Genomic DNA, 23,406 nt, shown 5'->3' with positions numbered 1-23,406 from the left:
CTTGTTTAATGATTTTAAAAAGTTAAGCCATTAAAGTCTTTTCTCCAAGAGAGAAAGCACGTTTGGAAGGTGTTGTGTCAGCGACAAACAGGTTTGGTTGAACTCAGGGCAGATCTTTTTTTTTTTTTTTTTTTAAGATTTTTATTTATTTATCCATGAGCGAGGCAGAGGGAGAAGCAGGCTCCATGCAAGGAGCCCGATGTGGGACTCGATCCCAGGACCCCAGGATCACGCCCTAAGCCAAAGGCAGATGCTCAACCGCTGAGCCACCCAGGGATCCCGAACTCAGGGCAGATCTGAAGCCTTCTTGTTGGCCCTCCCCTGCCACCCGCACACTCCCAGTTGGAAGAGCCACTGATCTAGTCTGTCGACCAGGAAACGTTGTCTCAAATGCAGCGACCTGGCCAAGCTCATGGGGGGAGGAAGCAGCAGGTGTCCACCAGAACCCAGGGCTCCTCTCTGCCCAGTGGGGTGGGGGTGGGGGTGGGTCCTGGCTCCTTACTCCTCATGGCCCAGACCCTGAAGGGACTAAAGGAACGCCGCTCTCCAGAGTCCACTCCCTGGAAAAGGAGCGACTGCCTGCGGCCTGGCAGGCCGGCCATGTATCTGCATCCAGTGGAATAATTTTGGCTAAAAGCAGCTCAGAAATGTGGGACCTGATGTTCCGTGATGGCTCCAGGGCATTCAGGGAGCATTTGGCCCCTGGCTGGGAGTCTGCAGATGGAAGCCAGGCCAGTCAAGTGTGTCTCCCCCTGTTCTCAGGGAGCGGCCAGCCGCCTGGTGCATCCCCCGCTCTGAAAGTGCTCGATTCTGCTGAGCTGCTTCTAATGGAACAAGACAGCCAGGCTCGGAGGCTCGGGGCCAGGCAGCTAATGGGTTCACACTCAGGCGGCTGCCTCTTGTCGCCTCAACCTGTGCTGGGAGCCCGTGGCCCCCCACCTGCAGAGAGGCCGGTGGAGAGGGGAGCAGCAGCCCCTCCATCCTGCTGCCTGGCCCATGGGGAGAAGGGGTGGGGAGGGGCTGCTGGCTCCCCCCTGGGAGAGTGAGGGCCCCTCACTGCGGGGGTGGCCAGGAAGCTGCTAGGCCAGGGCCTCTGAGCGTCCCCTGCCGCGCCAGACAGACCTTCCCATGAAGGAGGAATGACCTGGGAGCCCAGTGTCCTTGCTCCAGCCTGTGAGCCTGGGAAGATCCCCAGCCAGCCTCCGGGTCTCCTCCAGGCTCCCCTCCTGCCGCTGCCTTGCTTACCTCCCTGGGGCAGAGTTCCAAGAGCTGTATTCCTCAGCCCGAAACTTCCAGTGGCTGCTCTGACTTGCTCCCCAAGATTAAATCCACTCTCCGTAGCCAGACAGTCAGGCCTTGGGCTGTGACATGGCCCCCCGCCCCCCCCCCAGCCTCGTCTCCCACCCATCTACACTCTCCATGAACCCCGGGCTTCCCCCGGGGTTGGGAGGGGGTGTCCTTAGCTCTCAGAGCCTTTAGCCCATCAGCAGCCCATCCAAGTCTTACCCACTTTGGGTCAAGTCCTAGCTCAAATGCCACCTCCTTCAGGAAGTCTTCCCTAATTTCAGTTGTTTGGGGTCTTTCCTTCCTAAACAATCCCAGCTGACTTAGTCTCATCAGTGGCCAGTCCCTCGAGGCAGTACCTGCCATCCTCCTTTCTGTATCCCCTTAGTATTTCTGAATGAACACACATGAATAAACCACTCTAAGGCCTGGTAAACTCATCTGAAGAGTAGATGACCTCATAGGGTTGTTGTGAGCACCGAGCAAGCCTTCTATAGGGGGCAGTGCTACCAGTAGCATTAACAGTGCTTGCTGTCCCGTGACCTCTGCGGGCTGCAGGTGGCGAGGCTGGTCCCATGGGACACGGCAGTGGGAGGGGAAGGTGAGTGAGGGGCTCTTGAGGCTCAAGGGGTGGTGGCCTCCTCCTCATTCCCATACCTTTTCTTGTCCATCTGAGGATTTGGGACAGAGCCTCGGGCAACCAGAGCGTTCTTTCTCTGGGGTCACCAGACCTACAATGCTTCCGTCTCAAGGGTGGATTTAAGTGGTGACATCTCTTCCACTGAAGCACTTGAAAAGAGTTGTCACCTAGAAATTACACCAACAGAAACCCCCTCAACCTATTTCTTAAAAACCAGTACATATCTACATATGTCCCACATCTGAAGTAATGCTAACCTAGTAGTATGACAGCATTAGTTTTCCGACCCCCACCCCACCAAGAAATGGAGTCATTTAACACCTTTGGTGAACGTGGGCTCACTTCCTGCAGAATTCCTAGCACAGGGACGCCCGGGTGGCTCAGCGGTCGAGCATCTGTCTTCGGCTCAGGCCATGATCCTGGGATCCCGGGATCGAGTCCGCATCGGGCTCCCCACAGGGAGCCTGCTTCTCCCTCTGCCTGTGTCTCTGCCTCTCTCTGTCTCTCATGAATAAAAAAATTAAAAATCTTAAAAAAAAAAAGATTTCCTAGCACAGAGTAGAATGTGGGCTTATAAGAAAGACTCAAAAAATTCTTGTCTTGATTAACCAGATTTTATTGGAATGATAAGAGCCAGCAGCCATAGAGTCCCTACTATGTATCGGGCACCGCGATAGGGATTTTTCGGTGTTACGTGATCTAATCCCACCAGTGACTCTGTAACCTAGGCCTTACTAGGCACATTTTACAGATAAGGAAACAGGGTGGAGGAAGCTAAGTAACTTCTCTGAAGCCATGTAGCCCATCAGGGCAGACTGGGAGTCCATCCCAGCTCCGTGGGACTCCAAAGCGCTGTTTTTCCTGCCAAACTGGCGAATCTTAGCCCTTCGCTGCACATTACCATTGCCTGGTAACCCTAGAGAAATAGCAGTACCGATGGCCCTCAGACCCTCAAAATTCCTGGGTGTGGAGCCGTGGCATCGGTGTTTTCCCGAAGCTCCCAGGTAGACATCTGGAGCTGAGAACCATGGTATGACACTAAAACGAAGCAAAACACTGGGGGCAAGTTCTAGATGTCTTGTCTTAGCCTTGTATAAGAAGAGGGAGGGGAGAGAGAGAGAGAATTCTCCCCATCTCATGTGTGTTTTCATGCTACAAATCAATTTTTTAAAATTCTTGGTGGCCCTGACTTCAAAGCCCGGAGCTGCAGGCGGTCTTGTCTTTCTGCATCCCTTCCTGCACTTGACCCGAGCCTCTTGCCCACCTCCTGTGCTCAATACATATTTGCTTAGTGGATTGGAAAGCTGGTAAATTTAGAAGGAACCTAACTCAGGCTGTGTTGTGGGTTATGTTTTATTGATCATCCCCTCTGTCCCAAAGGCCTTGAATAGAGAAATCTTACCTTTCTTTGGCTTAGTGTGAGACATGCGGTCACCCGGGGGAGACGGTATGATGCAAAATCCACATAGACCACACAGAAGTCAGTGGGACCCCTTTTAAGCTCCCAGATATTTGCCGGGGGCCCCTGCTGGACGCTTAAACACGGGCTCAGGTGCTCCGCACCACCTTTGCGATTACTTGTAAGTGTTCTTAATTCCGGTGCCTGTCCCAGCTCTTCAGCGAGCGTGTGCGTTCTGGAGGAAGGAGAGAGCTTCTGGGTTTTCCATCTTCCGTGATCACAGTGCCTGCCTAGCATGCTGGTCTGTGCCCGTGGGCGCTCACCGTGCCTGCTAACGGGACGACTCCGTCTTAGGCGTTGACAGTGTCTTCGATGAATATAGGCCACTCAGCAGTGGCTTCTGGGTAATGTCCCTGAGCACTGGGAGACTGGAGGCGGTGGTGCTGAGGAGCCGATGTGACCTTGTGGCAGGGCAGAGGACAGGGACACACATCCATTTCTCCAGCCACACGTGCTGGGACCATGTGGGACGCGGGGAAGAAGGGCAGACAGTCCCTGGCTGTGCAGATCTCCCAGTTTCACAGGAGGATGGTCTGTTCCTTACAGCCGAGTTCAAAACCATGACCTGGGACTTTCTACCCAACACTTTGGTGCTTCTGCAATGATTTGGGCATTTGGTTTAGCACTTTTTTTTTTTTTTTAGGATTTTGTTTATTCATTAGAGAGACACAGAGAGGCAGAGACACAAGCAGAGGGAGAAGCAGGCTCCCTGTGGGGACCCCGATGTGGGACACGATCCTGGTACCCCAGGATCATGACCTGAGCTGAACGCAGGTGCTCAACCACTGAGCCACCCAGGCGTCCCTGGTTTAGCACCTTGTGCAGGCTCGTTGAGATGACCCCTACACATGCCTTCTCTTCCACTTTACTGTGAACTCATGAAAGTGCATTTTTACACCTCACCTCTGACCCCCAGAGCCTGGCACAGCGCCTTCAGGGTGAGCACTCAGTGAGTGTCTGTTGATGGACTAAACGGGTGGATTTGCATTCTTTTTTGCTTGGCTCTCTTGAAGTCAGTCTTTTGCCTGAGAGCCCTAGCTCCTCTTGGAGCACGGTGGAATAGACGGTACTTACTACAAAATCTAAAAACACATAACTGACCCATCCGAAGTGTGTCTTGAGCGTGCCAAGGGTGGATTTCTAGCACCAATGACACACATGAGTAAAATGAGTACAAGCAGAGCACTCTGATGATGTCTGGTGATATTCAATTTAGGGTTTGGTGTCCAGAAATGATTTAGTCCCCTTGCGCCACTTGTTTTTTCTTCCCTTACGTTCCTATTCCCCCACAGGCGGTTTTGGATACTCTGTACTTAGAAACTACTTCTTGAAATAGAACTTTATTATTTTTTTTTTCTTGTGAGGATACCCTTGTCGTCTTCTATCTTGGGCGTTGGGTCTCCCCTGGCTCCATGTTTTATTGGATTTTTTTTTCTCCTGCAGCTAAATGTGGTCAACAGTGTCAGCATTTCAGAGGACATCAAGCCCTTGCCAGGGCTTCCTGGGATTGGAAACATGAACTACCCATCAGCCAGCCCTGGCTCTCTGGTTAAACACATCTGTGCAATCTGTGGGGATAGGTCCTCAGGTACGTGTGGAAGCAGATGCCATTAGGTGTCCCGTGCAGCAGGGTGAGCCCAGAGATGGTGCCTGTTTGATTGCCCACCCGACTACCTTGTACCCCATGGAAGGAAAAGGGCCTTTTAGGATGGTCCAGCGTGGCACCCAGGCGGTAAATTGCTGTCACTGGGTTCATAGGCTGCAATCTAGATGAATTTAAAGTATGATTTCATTTTTAAGGATTGGATTTATCAGAAATATTTCAGAAACACCTGCATTGCATACTGTGTGTGTGTGTGTGTGGGATGGGGACGCTCTTGTAATTAGACAGGATCTCTTTAAAATCTTTTTAAAATTTTAAAGAGATCCTGTAATTCTAAAAATGATGTTCCTGTGTAGGATACGTCCCAGTGTAGAAAGAACTAGAAAAGCACAAAAGAAAACTTAAAACATTGTATATAATGTCCCAAACAAAGATAAACCCTTTAGTATTTTAGCATATTTCTTTCTACAGCATTCTAGGTTTTTTAACATGTTTTTATGGGTAGAAATAAATGTGTTTTCACAGATTTCATGTTCTCTGATCCTCTTCCATTTTTGCCCAAATGATTTTTTTTCTTGATTTCTTCTCCTTCCTCTCCCTCACTCTCAAACCCACCACTTAAAAAAAAAAAAAGAGATTGTATTTATTTATCCATGAGAGACAGAGAGAGAGAGAGAGGCAGAGACACAGGCAGAGGGAGAAGCAGGCTCCATGCAGGGAGCCCGATGTGAGACTCTATCCCGGGACCCCAGGATCATGCCCTGAGCCAAAGGCAGATGCTCAACCACTGAGCCACCCAGGCACCCCCCAATCCCACCACATTTGAGGGCATGTGAATCTCTGTTTTGATGAATGAGAAGATGAGGAAGGTTCTTTTCTGTGACTGTCCATGGTGACAGACCGAAGATTCCTCATCTTCCTGTTGTCACCAAAGGCCCTGCAAAATTCACTCCGTCGAGAGTTCCTGGAGCCTGGAACTTACTTCGCTATGTGGCTGATGATGCTTGTTTGCTCTCAAAAAGTGGTTGCCAAGTCACGCAGACTTGGCCATTGCCATAGCAACAGAAGACCAGTCACACCCCGGCAGAGTTTCCTCTGCTATGACTTATTTGAAAGTCTGAGAGATTCACTCAAATATGGGAGAGTCATGGGAATGTCATGGAGGCACCACATTTCTCAATGACAGGTACTTCAGAGCTGAGAGTGTTGGGATTTTCTCATCTAGGATAAGATCCCGTATTTATTCTTGCTGGGCATTCAGTGGATTAGTGTGGTCGACTCAGTAGGCACAGACTGGCTTCATGAGGCAGGCTATCTCGAGTGCTCATTCTATCTTAGGGCAGCTTCCTCTGACATGGCAGCTCCAGGGATGCAAATTTGTACATTGGCTAGTTCTCAAGGACTTCTTCAAATTCACTTTTCTATCAGCCTGAGTATAACTAAAGTAGAAAGTAATGTCGGGTCTACAGCTAAACGACATCATGTGTTACACCGAAGAATCAGAGGTAAATACATTTCAAATGATCCGCGTCCTTCTATTTTTCAAGTCCTACATTCAGATCAATTAGGCACAGTTGCCTGGGGTGTAGACTTGAGAGGTCCCGCCTAGAAGGAGTGTCGGGTGAGTGTGGTGGCTCTCCTGACTCAAATGAGCCATCCTTGGCTGGGGTCATTGACAACTGTGTGGAACACATAATAGAAGCAATGAAACATCTAACAGATTATTCTGGATAAGGCAAAACCACCCCTCATCAGATCTGTATGTCGTAAGACTGCAAATCCTATTAGGCTATAAAGACTGTATACCAACTTATTTTTCCAGCAGGCAGGAGCATCTAGAAAATCCATAACTTAGGCTCCTGTTCATAGTCTATGGTGAAGGAGAATGCTTTTCCGTGGGGCTCCCATGTCCTTGGGCCTCAGTTATGGGGAAATATTAGGGAAGCTGAGGTTTTTTTTTTCCTGCTAGATCATACATAACAAGCATAAATATTTTTATTTATTATGTACACTAATGTCTTGAATGGAGACAGACCCTTTTGCTTAACTAAACACAGGAGTTGCCTTAATAAAATAAATGTAAACAGAATCTTGGGTCAAGACTTTTCTAATAATGCGCTCTGGAACTGGTGATTCCAGAGAATGCCTTCTGGAGGGAAGACACGAGGAAGGGCATATTTCCTCTGCCTTAGTTTGGTTCCCGTGACCAAGCCTGCCTCCTCCACTGGTTTCTCTTAGCTGCCCGTCCTGGTGCCTGGGTGCTGTGCCAGTGTCCTTGGGGGGAGGGGAGCCAAGGGGCTCTTGTGAATGAAAGATCCGAATAAACTTGAAGACAATCTCTGCAGTGTTCATTTTTTTTTCTTGTGAGTAGGAAAGCACTACGGTGTGTACAGTTGTGAAGGCTGCAAAGGGTTCTTCAAGAGAACCATAAGGAAAGACCTCATGTACACGTGTCGCGATAATAAAGACTGCCTCATTGACAAGCGCCAGAGGAACCGCTGCCAGTACTGCCGCTACCAGAAGTGCCTGGTGATGGGCATGAAGAGGGAAGGTGAGGCCTCGGCCCCTTGGGGGAGACTGGTTTGCCTGTAAATCACGGTAGAAATCCTCGTGACCTCTCGAGGAGTGCGGTTGAGTGCCCCTGCCCTAAGTGGTGGGTACCCCGGAGCAGAGAACAGGTGCACTTCCCTCCTCTGTGCTCACCTGTCCTCTCCTGGAGCTCAGGTGATGGTCAGCACGCTGGACCCTCTCCCTGGATCTCCCAAGAGCCAGGCAACAAGTGTCAGAGCCGGTTTCAGGGTCCTGGTGGGCCACCCCATAAATGGATCATTCGATTGGCTTTCTGGGGAGAGCTGACGTCTCGCCTCTCATCCTCACTGGGGGAGCCTGCTGGTTTGAGTCATCTCTCTGGGGTTTTATAACCTGGGGCTGCTATAGATCTCCTGATATTGGTGTATCTGTGGTCTTTGGGGGGGATTATCGGCTTTCCCAGTAATCAGACTTAGCCTTCTCATTTGGAGAGACCATCATCGTATGTTTTAAAGATATGTCTTTCCATCTACAGTGTGGCTTAGCTGGGTTGTAGAGCAGGAAAAGAAAATCTGAAAGTTCATTCTGTTCATTTAGAGAATCGAAGAGCGTTTCCATTAAATAACACAAATAAGTCGAACTGGGCAGTTAATTAGCTCGTGAACTCACGCAAGGGCATAGTGTAAATGGTGCATCGTACTAGACTTCGGAGCGATCAAGTGACACTTCTCTCCAGAAAATAGGATCAGGGCATTTAGTTGGTCCCAGGTGACTCTTTCTTCTCCAAGAACTTCTTTTCTCTGAGGAGAGGGGAGGCTGACTGAAAGGATCAATGTAGAAAAGGTTCTTGGAGCCCCTCCTAGGAGAGAATGCTCCCAGGAAGGAAAAAAAAAAAAGAACATTCTTAGCATGGCTGAGATAGATGGAGGTGGCCCTTCAGAATAATGTAATAGTGCTCACTGTTGTACAGTGGAGGAAACTGGCCTGGCTCGGTGAGGTGAGTTTTCCAAGGTCCCACAGGGAGCTGATGAGCCCAGAGTAGGTCTTCTTCCCAGATCAGAGCCTATTTGGAGCCTCCCCTCCTGCCGGGGTGCAGGGGTGCTCTGGGATGAGGATGGCTCCCCCTTTGTTACCTGACAGGAATCTCAGGTTGGCAGACCCAAACCTGGACTCCCGATCATCTGCCCTCCCAGCCTGTTTATCACACAGCCTTCCCCATTTTAGGAAAGAGCCATTTTTTTCAGTTGCTCGGATGAGAAACTCTTGGGCTCCCCTTTCTTTCCTCTGCTACATTTAGTGGGTGAGGAAATCCTGTCTCTCCCTCAAAATATGTCCAGAATCTTTCCATGTCTCCTGACTTTCATGCTCCCAGCATAAGCCACTGTTACCTTCTGTATTGATTCACGTAAGTTCCTAAAACCCTCCCTACACTCTCCAGAGCAACCAGAGAGGCTTTGAACAAGTGGGTCAGGTCAAGCCCTACCTGCATCAGAATGCTCCAGTGCTTTCCTTTCTTACCCAGAAAAAAGGCAAAACCCTGGTTATGACTTCATGGTTGTGCACAACCTGACTGTCCCATGTCACTCTGGTCCAGCCTTGCTGGTCTCTGCTGGGCCACCAGGGGTGCTCCCTCCCCAGGAGCTTTGCACTTATTGTCTCTCTGCCTGGAATGCCCTCTTGCCAGGTGCCTGCATGGCTCCCTTCTTCTCTTCCTTCAGACGTTTATTCAATGGTCAACCTCTAAGTAAAGGCTTGTCTACACCATCTAGAATTCATCTGCCCCCCTGGACATTGCCTGGTGTCTTTCCCAGAGCGTGTATCACTCTCTAACATACTTAGTTTACTACCTGTCTCCACTAAGGCAAGGATTTTTTCTGCTTTGTCCCCCTACTGCTGTATTGCCCGTGACTAGCATACAGTAGGCATGATATGTAATTGCTGAGTGAATGGGTGAGTGCTTTAAACCGATTATTGGAATCAAAAGTTTTACTCATGCGGGAGCTCCTAAAAGGACTAATTCACTCAGTCACCAAGTATTAACCAAGTGCCTGCTTCATGCTCATGTCATTCTTGGTGTCAAGGAGTCAATGATCTTATTGATCCGAACACGTGATGTGAAAAATCGGCCGGTGGAGACTGTCTTCTATTCACCAAGATAGAACTGATACTCCTTATAGCTTCTGCCACCATGATGGTCAAACATAAAATTAATGACATCCCCAAAGGAATGTCTCCCATCAGCAAGAGCATGATTGCTATAGGGGGCCACTTTCTAAAAAGATTTTATTTATTTATTGAGGGAGAGACAGAGAAAAAGCATGAGCTGGGGGAGGAGGCAGAGGGGGAGGGAGAAGCAGACTCCCCGCTGAGCAAGAAGCCCAATGTGGGGCTCCATCCCAGGACCCCGGGATCATGACCTGAGCCGAAGGGAGATGCTTAACCGACTGAACCAGCCAGGTGCCCCAAAATCTGAATGTGGGTGTCATTTTTGCCTCTCAGGACAGATGAGATAAGTTTCAAGATGACTTGGAACAGTAATTGTCTTCCTTATACAGATTAGATTGAATTGAAGGCAAGGAGAGGCTTCCATCAGGGAAGTGACCTCGTCTACTGCTCACGCTCTGTCTCTCCGCCCAACAGCCCTCAGCTCCATTACAGTCAGAGTGGTTGGTGCACAGTCAAAGGGTGGGAAGTGTGGCTCTTCCACACTTGAAAGAAAAAGTCCATGAAAGACTTTTTTCTTTATTTCCATGAAAGAAAAAGTCAGACAGGGACATGTGAATTCTAAGGGCCAGGGCAGACCTTCCTTTAAACTCAGCATTGCTCTGATTGTCTGATACAGGCCTAGTTTGGGCTTCTGCCTCTTTGAAAACAATGTGGGGAAATGGGGGTGATGAAAGGCTGCGTAGTAAAAGTTAAGAGGGGAAAGAAGCCCTTTTAAAATTTTTCCTTAATTTTTGGAAAAATTTCCAAAGGAATTGGTGCTATTTACCCCGACAAAAAGAAGGCAAAGGAGCGAATCTGTTCCTGGTCTCACTATAGGAAGGGCTCCTTTCAGAAAGCTGCTCAGCAGTCTTTCCTTCACCACGATCATTACTGCCCACGATTTACAGAATCAGGGGCTCAGAGTGGACACTGCCTTGAGGACAAGAATAACAAAATTCTGGCACAGTTAACTGAGAGAAACTATTGAATTGACACTTATTGAATAGTGTCAATTCTATTGACACTAGTGTCAAACTATTGAATAGACACATTAACTGTCTCACAGTTAACTGAGAGAAACTATTGAATTGACACTTCTGTCTGGAGAGAGGAAAGGATGTCGTGGGGATGGGCTCAGAAATGTATCTACCAAGAGCCAGGGGCCAGGACCCGTTGCCTTTTCAGGACACATAATGGTGAAGCTGGAAAGGACATTTGCTCTTCTCTGATTCAACACAGTCATTTCCTAAAAGAAGAAACAAAAGTTCTGAGAGCCTCAGGACCTGCCTAAGCTTACCCAGTGAGCTAATGGCAGAGCTGATACAGGACCATGACCCTCTGACTTCCAGGTTACCAAATAACCCTCAGGGGTCTTGGGGAAATATATTGCCATGATTTCTTGTCATATACTAGAGTTTGGAGGGTTAGATAATGGACTATATTTAAGGCAGTTCCTGGATAACATATGATATCCCTCTTGAGCCCCATGTGGTCTTGATGGGTACAACCAGCCCAGAGCCTGGGAGACAGTACAGAGGGTTGAGGGGTGGGCTTAGAAGGCTGTCCGCCCAGGTCTACATGTTGGCTCCATGTTTTCTTAGCTCTGTGACCTATGGTAGGTAGGTTACATACCTACTCTGTGGTTCATAGTACTTGAGAGATAAGGTTATTGTGGGGATTCGATGAAACATAATCTATGTAAAGTGTTGAGCATAATTCCTGACCCAGAGGGAAAAAAAAACTCCAAAAAAATTGTGGCTATTATAGTGCACATACGATAAATGTATGTTGGACTAATGGATAAAATTCTTTCGGAAGGCGGGAGTTTGGTGTTATTTTAGATCACCCAGCATCCCCTGGATATATCCCGAATGTATGTAGTAGTGGTAGCTCAGAATGTCTGCCACATGGAAGATTTCCCCCAGCAACAGATATATATATATATATGACTCCTGTTCTACGACACTAAGATTTATGACACGGAGAGGGGAATAGCAAAGGATCACTCGATTAACGGCAAGATTGGAATTAGAATCTAATTCCCAGAAGCCAAGGTTATTTTCTTTGAAGCTTGAAGGTTATCCTCCTTCCATGGCACAAATCGGCAGAAGAAATCAACTGAGGACCACAGAGGAGACTTAACTTCATTTGCTTTTCCCCATCTTTTAAAATCAAGACAAAAACAGAAGCCTCTTCACCTACCTTAAAATAGTTAATACAAGGAGCACTCGACTTTAACCAGTCACTGCTGATGCAAATACCCATGGCGGTGTCTGTAATGCTGTCAGTCGATGAAGGCCAACAGAGTGGACAGAGGAAGGACGAGGGAGGAAAAGGTCCCAGGGGAGCTGAGGAGAGGACCTGAGAGAAGACCAAGAGCACAAACAGGGCCAAAGAGAAGGGGAACTTCCTATCTTTGGGGGAGCTTTTTTATAATTATTTCATTTAATGTTCCCAAAACAACCTCACTCGAGTATGATGCTCCCCAGTATACAGTAGGGAGATGGAGGCTGGGTGGGCTGAGTCCTATGTCCCATGTTCTTTGGCTAGGACCTGGTACAGCACATTCTGAAAAAGACTTCTTGGAGTCCCAAGTACATGACTTTTGCTGTCCTCTTTCCTAATTTCATGCTCTCTCCCTTCTGTCTTCCTTCTGTCACTGCCCTGCTTTATTCTCTTTTCCATGTCTCCCTCCTTCTTTCCTACCCTTGCTCTCTCCCTCCCTCCCTTCATCCTGACCACTGAATATCATTTGCATCTCAAGGCGTCTTGGCACTTCTCTACTGGAGACTTTGAGGTACGAGTTGTGTTTTTGCTGTCATACCCTCCTCTGACCTACCCTGACAGGTCACCGACGTCACTTGCATGACAAACTGGATGCCCAGCATCTGGTTCCAGCTCATTCTGCAGCCTTGGTGCCTCGTGATGCCCTCAGAGAGTAGGAGGTGACTTTGGGGGTGGGCCCCAGGGGAGGAAAGGAGAGAAGCTGAGAGGTCGAGGTTGCTGGCTGAGGAGCTGTCACTGAGTTCCAGATTAGCCACCTGCTTAGGGGATAATTTTCTTGAATCTTGGGATTTAAAACAAAAAAAGTATACCAACATTGAATTTTGCTCCTTCATGCTGGGAATAGGAAGATGGAAACCACAGCTTTGTGGATTATGGAGACTGACCCAACAGAGAACGTGTGTCAACGAAGAGGACAGAATTGGGAAGAGGATCTACCTGACATGCTCGTGTGCAGCCCCTTAGGGTTCTGAGGGTTACAGTGAACTTTGGTGAAACACCCTGAGTATGGGGAGGCAGAGATCATTCTAGCCCACACCTTTGCCCGTGTACCCTTCCCCACCCCCCAAATCAGCTGCTGGTTCTGAAATGTCATCTAGGTGACATTCCATTTCCACCTCTTCACTTACTAAATACCCTCCTGGCTCCCCGAAGATCTTCCCTGACAAGTCGGATCAGGTGATGCTGTGTTCAGGCTGGTGCATTAGGGGCAGACCTAATGGGACGTGAATGCCAAGCGTGATGCATAGGATCTGACAGAGTTTTCAAAGCAATGCTCTCGCTACTTAACCATTGCTTGCCCACAGTTTATTAGAGGGAGCAGCTGGGGGTAAAATGCAGGAGACTGTCCTCGGGGGACTGGGGAGGAAGTGGCTCATCCAGAGAGAGGGGAGCATCAGAGGTTATTAAAATCTGAAATGCAAACTTCTTAGACCCGTCACCATCATGAACTAGAAAGGATACGGGCTATAAAACCCACAGTCGTGCACACGCATAAGCAAATCACCTTGCTTGCTCCGTGTCATCTGTCACCATCACAACATCTCTTGACATGGGACCATGAGGATGCCCATTTTGCAGATGAGGCCACGGAAGCCCCGGTAGGTAACTTGCTTTCCTGCCATTGTCCTGGGCATGTGGTAACGTCTGTGTGTTTTTTCCCCGTGGGCCAGCTGTGCAAGAAGAAAGGCAGAGGAGCCGGGAGCGGGCCGAGAGTGAGGCAGACTGTGCCAACAGTGGCCATGAAGATATGCCTGTGGAGAGGATTCTAGAAGCGGAGCTTGCTGTTGAGCCAAAGACAGAATCCTATGGTGATATGAACTTGGAGAACTCGGTATGTGGTCTTAGGCGTCCATCCACCTCCCACATCTTGGGAGTACTGGAGACAGGAAAGGGGTGTATTCAAGTCCTGGAATCCTGGAATCCACCCCTCAGGGTACTTTGGGTTTTTTCTTTTTTTCTTTTTTTTTTAGACAAATGACCCTGTCACCAACATATGCCATGCTGCTGATAAGCAGCTCTTCACTCTTGTTGAATGGGCCAAGCGCATTCCCCACTTCTCTGACCTCACCTTGGAGGACCAGGTCATCCTGCTCCGGGCAGGTAAAGGACATCGGGGTTTGTTTTTTTCTTAGGACAACCACTTGGGCTGCCATTTTGGAACTACCCTTGGGATCCTAAAACAAGTCACCTGAAGAAGCTCTAACCCACCCAAGCTGTGTGCCGTGTTGACGGATAACCCCATCCAGAGTTATTCTTTTCAGATGAATTATGGGCTCTTAAACTTGGGTGGCCCTCCTCCAAAACTTTGATTCCCAAATGAAATGTTGTTAATGGAGGATGAGACTCACTTCCCGTGCAAATTTTACCATGGTTTTATAATTTGCGTTTAATTTTCAGAGACAGTTTCATTGAGGACAGTCCGAGGCAGTGCCTCGTTATTATTATACTGTTGGAAAATAGAGGTATTCCCATTTCACGGGTGAGATAAGACAAGCCAAAGATTTTTTTGCTCAAGTTTGTTTATTCAGGGACCCTTCCTACGTTAAAGTCTGTGTGCTGTCTTCTCTCTGGGCTTCTGTTTCTGGTACACCGTGCAGTTTGCATGCACATCCTCTTTGTCACTGGGCCAGCAGGGAAATTTCCTTGAAGATTGGCTGAGCATTGGGAGCCAGGTCCTTGTCTCATCCCTGTTAGATGATGAGCAGTCCCTCATGTGCTGTCCTTGGTGCTGGGAGACAACACCAAAGAAATAAAGCTGGGTTGTCATGTCCTGGGGAGCGGAGGTACAGGGTATGCTCGCTTCATCCACCACGGCACCCAACATATTGACTATTACCCATTAAATGTTCAGTCCATATTTGTTGATTGGGGGGAAACAAGAGTCCTCATCCCCAAGCTGCCATTCTGAGCTGCACTGGGGATTCTTGCCCCGTGCGGCTGTTGGGGTGGTCCATCCTGCATCCCCCCCACCACCACTGGGGAGACGGTGGGGGACATGCAGAGCTGTGAGTCAAGGGACCCCGACTCTTCACTAATTGGCTGTGTTGTCTGGAGCTGGTTTTCCAAGCTCCCTGGATTTCTGGTTCTGCTTTTGTTACATGGGGGCTGGGAGGGGGGTCAGGATATATGCTGCGGATGATCATCCGTAAAGCAAGAACGTGGTCGGTTGTCCCTCAAGGCCTCCTTCTTATCCCTGCAGGGTGGAATGAATTGCTAATTGCCTCCTTCTCCCACCGCTCGGTCTCTGTCCAGGATGGCATTCTTCTGGCCACGGGTTTACACGTCCACCGGAGCAGTGCCCACAGCGCTGGGGTTGGCTCCATCTTTGACAGGTGGCTCTCCTCTGCTTCCAGTGCTCGTGTGTGTGTGTGTGTGTGTGTGTGTGTGTGTGTGTGTGTGTGTCTACATGTGCTCATGTGGGTGTGGGGATCTGGGGGTGGTGGGGGGATGCAGGATGGACCACCCCAACAGCCGCACGGGGCAAGAAGCAGAGACCATGAAACACATGAGAACAGAAACCTGGAGAATGACAGGTGGATTATGAGAAGGTTTGAAATGATGAGATGGAGGCCGTCAGGGGCCAGCATAGCTGCTGGGCAGGAGGGAGAACCTGCTATCTCTGCGGGTCTCCAAAGGAGAGACTGGATCATTGACGTTACCTGAGAGGTTTTGGGGTGGGGAGCTGGAGCTGCTTAGGGGCCGGGATGAGGACAAGTAGCCAGGATCTGACTTTAGGAGTCGGGAACGACGAGCTGAAGTTTTTGCTGGACTCTGTAGCAGGATCTCTGGGGAAGGGCTGCAGCAGGAGCAGCCCTCCCCCCCTCCGCCCCCGGGCCAGGCAGCAGCAGGAGCCAACATCTGGGCCTCTCTGCCTTAAGTGATGTGAAAGGAGAATGAAGGCATATGCCTTAAAGAGATGAATGAAATGAGTAGAGGTGAGTGGCTTGAGACATAGGGATGGAGAACTGGTGAAGAGGTGGCTAAGGTTGAAAATAGCCTGTCTGTCCTGTGCCAGGGCCCTGTGGCCCCCTTCCACATCCATGGAAAATGGTCTTCCAGGCCACGTGCACGTCCACCCGAGATGCCTCTACTCTTTCCTGCCCTTTGCCACAACACGTTCCACACAGAGGCCAGCATGGTCTTTGGTTGATTCAACCCTCTTCATGGTCCCTGGGGATTTCTCCCTCATGTCTGGATGCTGCTGTCTGCTGTCTTCCTCCAGACATGCCACACCCTCACCCTGCGTTGCCTCTTAAATGTCCAGATCCTCTAGGCTGTCTTTCCAGCCCTCCCTGCCAGAGCGTCCAGCCCACCCCCTGCTTCCTCCCGGGTGTTCCCTTGGACTTTGTTCCTGGCAGTTACTGGCTTTGTGTTGCCACCTGTCTGTTTCCATGTCTGTTTCTTCAATTAAGCTGTGAGTTCCTTGAGATCAGGGACTGCGTCCTATTCATCTCTCTGCCCCTAGTCCCTGATGCATGGTCTGGAAAATGGGGTGGGTTGCCTTCATTTTATCAGCCCTTGGCCTGGTACTCGTGGTTTTCTCATCACTTCTCATTGTTTCCTGTGAACAGAGTCCTGACTGAGCTGGTCTCCAAAATGAAAGACATGCAGATGGACAAGTCGGAGCTGGGGTGCCTGCGAGCCATTGTGCTGTTTAACCCAGGTGACTATGCAGTGGTTTGCCCTCCTCTGGGCTCGGCCTCCGAGCTCTGATGTCCTCTGGTCCTCTAGCTCAGCTGAGACAGACAAGGCAGGGCTGAGGAACCCATCCTTGGTGAGGGTGGGAAGTCGATTCTTCATGGTTTCTATTCCTAGAGCCATCCTGAAAGCATCTTGAATGGAGTGTGCATATTTGGGGGCACGTGGGAGGTGAGAGAGGATAGTGGCCTAGGATCATGGTGAAGGAGGTGGTAAAAAAGTGGTCAGGCTCTGCGTATAGTTTTTAGCAAAGCCAATGGGGTTTGCTGACAGATTAGAGATTGTGAAAGAGAGGTATTAAATGTAATTCTCAGGGGTTTTGTTTCATTTTCCTAAGTGATTGGGAAAATGGAGTTTAGTTTGCTGAGATGGGGGTCCTAAGGGTGGGTGGGTAGGAATCAGGACTTTGTCTTGTGCCTTCAAATCTCAGGTGGATGGTAGACATCCAAGAGTAGCCTGTTGGGAAGGTCTTGTTTATATGTCTGGGGTTCAGAGGGCAAGTCAGGACCAGAGATGTGTGTGTGAGAGCTGTCAGCCTCTACCTGGCACATGAGGCTCAGAGACAGGTGTGAACTCACATGGGGAGTCAGTTAAGCTTGGGCAGAAAAGGGGGCTCAGGACCAGGCACTGGGTGCACCCTCGTGTAGGGGTTGGGGAGAAAAGGAAGAGCCAGCGGAGAAGCCTGAGGCAGGGCAATGAGGGGGCAGGGAGAGAAGCAGAAGAGTGGTGTCCTCGAGGCCCAGGGAAGAAACACATTTCAGGAAAGAGGAAGTGATCATCTTCGTCAAATGCTGCTGTGGGTCAAGAAAGATGACTGTTCAGAATTATGTGGTAATTCATGCCCAGTTTCATCTCATGAATCAGGTGGTTAGTTAGTTGAGGCAGCACGTGAGGGGATCTGGTTTTTGAACCCCATCTCGTCGTTCAGTCCATGCTTAGCACATAGTAGGCACTCAGTAAATGTGTCAGTGTGATATTTCTGGAATGATCGGATAAAATAAAACTCCTCCTTGGAGTCAGTAGTGGGTGTGTTTGGGTATTAACAGGGTTTTTATTTTTTTAATTTTTTAACGGGGTTTTTAAAAAAACTTTTAAAGGATTTTATTTATTCATGAGAGACACACACAGAGAGAGAGGGAGAGACACAGGCAAAGGGAGAAGTGGGCTCCCTGTAGGTAATGGGACTCGATCTCAGGACCCCAGGATCAGGCTCTGAGCTGAAGGCAGATGCTCAACTCCTAAGCCACCCAGGTGCCCCTATTAACAGGGTTTTAAGCCTTTGTTCCAAGAGTCTGTTGGGTAGACTGGGCATAGAGCAGAGAGCCGGGGGGCACAGAGGACCCCCCACTTTGTTTCTTTCACTGTGGTTCCCCATCCAGCGTGTCCCTCGTAACTCTTGGGGTGAGGCCTGAGTGGATGGGGACAGCCCCTATGGAAGGGTGTCCACCTGACGTGTGCCACCCGAGGCTAACTCAGTCATCTTTTCCAGATGCCAAGGGGCTGTCCAACCCCTCGGAGGTGGAGACCCTGCGAGAGAAGGTTTACGCCACCCTTGAGGCCTACACCAAGCAGAAGTATCCAGAACAACCTGGCAGGTGAGGGAGTGCTAGAAGAATCTAATGGCATCAGTGATTGCTGCTCACCCTGAATACCTGGCAGTGTGCAGCAGGCACTGTCTAGATGTTTCACGGGTTGTTTAGTCTTTATAACAAGCTGAGGGCTGCGAACCCATTAGCTCCTTGAAACCCGAGGTCTTATCTTGCTCAGCGCTCCGCACTCTGGTGTCAGAGCCTAGAGCAGTGCCTGGCACGTAGCACACAGCTTGAGACGTTGAACAGACAAGCAAGTGAACAGATGAACGTGGGTCTCGTTACCTCCAGTTTCTAACGAGGTGCTGATGCTCGGAAAGGGTAAGGCGCTGGCCCGAGGTCGCGGACCTGGTGTGCAGCGGGGCTGAGATGTGAGCTCAGGTCTGGCTGGTTTCAAAGAGCTTGTGCTTTCCAGGCTGGCAGCCAAGCGTTGTGCGCTGCCCCCACCGAAGCCCCTGCGCTATGAGGCACAGACCGCGGTGGCCAGGAGATGTGAGATGTGACTGCTGTCCCCTGAGGTCATCTGTGTGGCATCTGGCAAGGTGCTGGCTCTGGCTTTGGGCTCCTTGTCTAAAGAGGAGGACAGTGGTCAGAAGGTCTCCGAGGCCATCAACCAGTTTAAGTATTCCCGAGTCGCAAAAAAAAAAAAAAAAAAAAAAAAAAAAGAAAGAAAGAAAAGAAAAAGCCAACCAAAAAACTTGTCTCAAATGCTTCCCCCAAAGCACAGCTAAACAAAAGTTCTCCTCCTCTGCTGACTCCAGTTAAATAGAGAGAATGTGATCCTCAAATCTCCTAGAAATTCGAAAATGAAACTGACAGAACTGCCTTAAAGGCATTAGTTTTGTTTTTTAGGGTTAATATTATATGCTCTGAATTCTCACTGATGGCTTTCATTCCTCTGTGAGGTCTAATTTCCCTTTAAGCTGTGTTTTTTTTTTTTCCTGGATCCTAAGCCAGCATGTATCAATTGGCCCGAAGAGGCTGAGCTCCGTTATTTGTTGGCATTTTTAATTTAACGCCAAGTGGGTGGGTTTCCGGCCTTCAGTACGAAGCACACGCAGGCCTTGAGTGGTCGGGAGCCCAAGCTGGGGTAGCAGACCTCCCCGGAGTCCGTAGTTGATCACGACGGAAATGTGTTTCTTGCCTACATGTCAGGCCTGGGTGGGCAGCCCGTTGAGAGGGCTGGCTGACTGGCTGGCTGACTTCCGTGTCATGCCTCAGGGATCCGCTCCTTCCATCTGGGGGCCCCACCCGTCCCAGAGCCACATCTTGTTTTGCATCTTGATGGGAGGGGAAAGAGGCGCAGGAGCACAGAGGTGAGGCTCCCGGGGCAGACCTGGGCCTGGAAAGGATCCCCTGTCCCCTCACTGCCGTTGGCCGAACCTTAGTCAACGTGGCCCCATGAGCCACAGAAGATTCTGGAGAATGGGGGCAACTGTCTGCCAAGGAAGAAGGGGAGAGTGGATTTTGGTGGACCCCTGGCAGTCGCCCCTATCCTTGCAATAGGACCCCTGGCCGGCGGGAGCTGACTGAAAGCCCTGGATTGGGTGATTTCTGTGGAGTCTCCCAGCATGAGGCAGCATCAAGCGTGGTGTCTTGGGCACATATTGCGTGCAGGGCCTTAGGAATAAGAAGGCTCATACTCACCCTTTCCTTTGAAATTGGCTCTAGGTCCTATTATTTAATCTCTTAGAAGAAAACCTAAACCAGTTTTCTTCCTTATTATAAAAGCAGAGTATGCCTCTGTGGGAGATAAGGCAAGTATTTAAGAAATAAAGCAGGTAATAAATTAATCAGAAATTTGGGGGATATATATTTTTCCCCCCAGGATCCTTGTGTATCGATGCACGTGTACATAGAAGTGCATATTTACGGATAGGGAATCATACAGTTTGGCGTGTTATTTTCCCCTCTTAGCCATTTTAGGCACATTTCAGATACTAAAAAGTGCAAAATTCTCATTTTCCATGATTTTGTGATATTTCACAGGCTGGATGTAACCTCATGTATTTAGCCATGGTCCTGTGGAACATTTAGGTCGTTTCCAGCAAGTATTACTTTCCGAACTTTGGAATGTGCCCCCTTTCCTAGGAACACGACTGCCAGGGGCCTGGGCTACCCACCTGCTGGCTGGTCTGGGGTGGAATCGGGGAGCGCAGGGAGGGGGTGTCGAGGCTGGGCCCTCCGCATGTCCCTTGGGTACATCCAGCACAGCCTGGACGGAGGGCGACCACCCTGAGGCTGAGCAGGTGCATCAGGGACGTCAGTTGGCCCAACCAGGTAGGTGAGTGTGCCGACTGCTGGCCGCCTCCACTTGGCAGAACCCAGTGGATGGATCCTGGCCCCACGGGGTCAGGGCCGTGCTCTGAGTGGCGGCATGCTGCCACTCCATGGAGACTCTTCAGAAGTACACTTTGCAGGGGCCCAGTCCTACTTTCTCCAGCCTGAAAGCAGAGATGAAATCCAGGAGGATGGGAGCCTGCACGCACATTGTCTCTGGGGCAGGCAGGTGCTCCGTGACCCTGGCTGCAGGCAGGTGCTTGGTGGCCCTGGCTGCCTCCCGTGCCTGAGGATGGGTGCGGCGCCCTCCCCAGGCCCGTGGCTCTCCACGGGCGTGTTTGCTTCCACCGTCCTCATCTCCGTGCCTAAATCAAGGGCAGTCAGCAAGGACAGCGGTGTCCTCGTGGAGTCCGCGCTGTATGTGTTGCCAGACTTTGGCATTTTTAGAGCCAAAAATGTTCAGAGCTACAGCTCAGCCCAGCTTTGTACTTTACAGAGAAGCCGTTCCCTTCACCTAATTCCCTAAAATGCAGTCAGGCCCAGGAGCTCAGCGTTCACATCTCACCGCCTCTCCCGCTGGGTGACATCCCGCAGATGCGCTCAGAGACCTCACAGTCAGCGCTTTCTGAGGGGCTCTGTGGGCCTTGGTGCAGACCCTTGATTTTTCCATGGAAAGCAGTAATGCCTACCTTCTTGGGTGCTGCTGTGAGTCTTTCTTATGTTGCCCCAGGTCCTTAAGCCTTCATGTGGCACGATTATAGAAACATACACAATTTCAAGGAGTATTAAAATTCCAACTGGAAACTCACTCATGAAATAATGTTGTGGCCCTCAGTGAAGACCCAGCCTCACCGGAGGCTCTGATTAAGGCCGGAGTGGCTAGTATGGTCTCGGTCGTTGTCCTTTAACTGGAAATTCTGACCTACTGATTTGCAGTTACTGTTAATAACATTCAAACTGGGCTTTGTTGACAAAAAGGATTTTGAGAGGTGAAGAAGGACCCCATGAAGCAGGATGGAAAACTCGGCAGATTGAGGGGCCTGGGAAGGGTGTGCAGATGTGAGACTAGTTCTTCACACCCTGGCCTCTCTCCCTGTGGTGAACCTCACAGCCAGCATCCTTAATTATACAAGAGTGTGTAGGAGTGCAGGCGTGCACATGTGTGAGTGTGTGCCTGTGTGAGGGTGTGCGAGAGTGTAGGAGGATGTGTGAGTGTATATAGGTGTACGTGTATGTGCACAAGCTCATGTTTGTGAGGGTGTGCAAGAGTGTCAGCGTGTGTGCACCCATGTGTGGCAGCAGTGAGGGTACGTGTGAGCGTCTATATGAGTATATATTTTAACATGTGTGACACGTGTGAGGGAGGTGTCTATGGATGTGTATAAGGATGCACATGTCTGAATATGTGCATGTGAGACAGTGGTGGGGTACATGTGCATGTGTAAACACCCATGTGAGAACGTGTGGGTGTGTGTATGTGTGATGTCAGGCATGTGTGTATGGGTGTGTGTGCATGTGTGATAGTGGTGGGGAGTGTGTGCATGTGTACACACCCATGTGAGAATGTGTGGGTGTGCATGTGTGTGTGTGTCAGGCACATGTGTATGGGTGTGTATATGGGTGTGTGTGTGTGACAGTGGTGGGGGCGTGTGCATGTGTACACACCCATGTGAGAACGTGTGGGTGTGCGTATGTGTGCATGTGTGTCAGGCCACGTGTGTATGGTTGTGTGTGCATGTGACAGTGGTGAGGTGTGGCAGGCGTGCACAGGAGAGAATGTGTGGGTGTGAATGCACACGTGTGGGGGTACAACGCACACACGCGTGGCCCGAGACCCTGCCACCCAGGCAGCCCGCGGCCTGCCCGGGAGCTACGAGCCATGGCCTCCCGGGACCCCAGCACGCCGGGCTGCCTCAGTCTCCCCTTGCAGGGCGGGGACCCACGGCAGGTGCCGGGTGGCAGCGGCCGCTAACGCCCGTCGGGCCTCCCGCAGGTTCGCCAAGCTGCTGCTGCGCCTCCCGGCCCTGCGCTCCATCGGCCTCAAGTGCCTGGAGCACCTCTTCTTCTTCAAGCTCATCGGAGACACGCCCATCGACACCTTCCTCATGGAGATGTTGGAGACCCCGCTGCAGATCACCTGACCGCCCCCGGCCGCAGCCGCCCCACCCGGGACCACCCCTGGGCAGGTGTGTGTGACCCCCACCCCGCACACGTTCCTCCCCCCACCCCTTCCTGTTCCGCACACGTGATGCTTACAATAAAGAAACCTTTCTACATGCGCGACTTTTATAGGTGGAGTTTTGTATAGATGTGAAAGGAAACCCTTCTTGGCCATCTGAGGGGCTGGGGATCTTTCTGGAAGTTCTTGGAAACGCTAACCAAGCCTCTGTACATATAATTGGTTTAAATTATTTTTTCACTTGCCATGGAAAGCAAACGAGCGAATAATAAAATAATATATATGATGTTGGCACTGCTTGGAGCCCGGGGTGTGTTATTGTGCTTTGGGGAGGCTTTGTCAGCCGGGGGAGGAAAGCTGTCGGGTGGGGAATGGGGCTGCGGCCCTGAAATAGTCAACCCCACTGTTGGGCACCCCGAGTCTAAACTGGGCACAGCCAGCTTTGCCCCGGGGCAGCCGCTGGCAGCGGCGAGATTGGGAAGAAACGTCTTTCAGAGTCAGCGTGGTTTCTTGTTTCTGTTTTCTCCCTCCTAAGAATCACGAGCACTAACAGCCTTGTCCTGGTGGGGAGCCTCTGAGCATCAGGCCAAGAGAAGATGCTCTCTGGGCGGAAGAAGATTCTTGGATCCTGGGAGTGGATGGGAGGTGGTGACA

General features: G+C 50.2%; 1 protein-coding gene across 7 annotated transcripts in view; it reads left to right on the top strand.

Moving 5' to 3' along the window:
- RXRG (retinoid X receptor gamma) overlaps window positions 1–23,046 on the top strand; it is a 45,285-nt gene extending 22,239 nt beyond the window's left edge. For 6 of the 7 annotated variants that reach the window (XM_077887311.1, XM_077887308.1, XM_077887312.1 and 3 more), the window contains 8 exons: window positions 4,827–4,971; window positions 7,358–7,537; window positions 13,677–13,837; window positions 13,977–14,106; window positions 15,206–15,338; window positions 16,578–16,669; window positions 18,194–18,299; window positions 22,567–23,046. In XM_077887311.1, the coding sequence (XP_077743437.1) occupies window positions 4,827–4,971; window positions 7,358–7,537; window positions 13,677–13,837; window positions 13,977–14,106; window positions 15,206–15,338; window positions 16,578–16,669; window positions 18,194–18,299; window positions 22,567–22,714 (1,095 nt within the window). In that variant the 3' untranslated portion in view covers window positions 22,715–23,046. The remainder of the gene's footprint in view (window positions 1–4,826; window positions 4,972–7,357; window positions 7,538–13,676; window positions 13,838–13,976; window positions 14,107–15,205; window positions 15,339–16,577; window positions 16,670–18,193; window positions 18,300–22,566) is intronic. The other variant, XM_077887309.1, reaches the window with a different exon arrangement.
- The last annotated feature ends 360 nt before the right edge of the window (window positions 23,047–23,406 follow it).

This window comes from Canis aureus, chromosome 38, assembly GCF_053574225.1.
Source record: "Canis aureus isolate CA01 chromosome 38, VMU_Caureus_v.1.0, whole genome shotgun sequence".
NCBI lineage: Eukaryota > Metazoa > Chordata > Mammalia > Carnivora > Canidae > Canis > Canis aureus.
The sequence above is the reverse complement of the archived record's forward strand: the minus strand, read 5'-3'. Positions and strand labels throughout refer to the sequence as shown.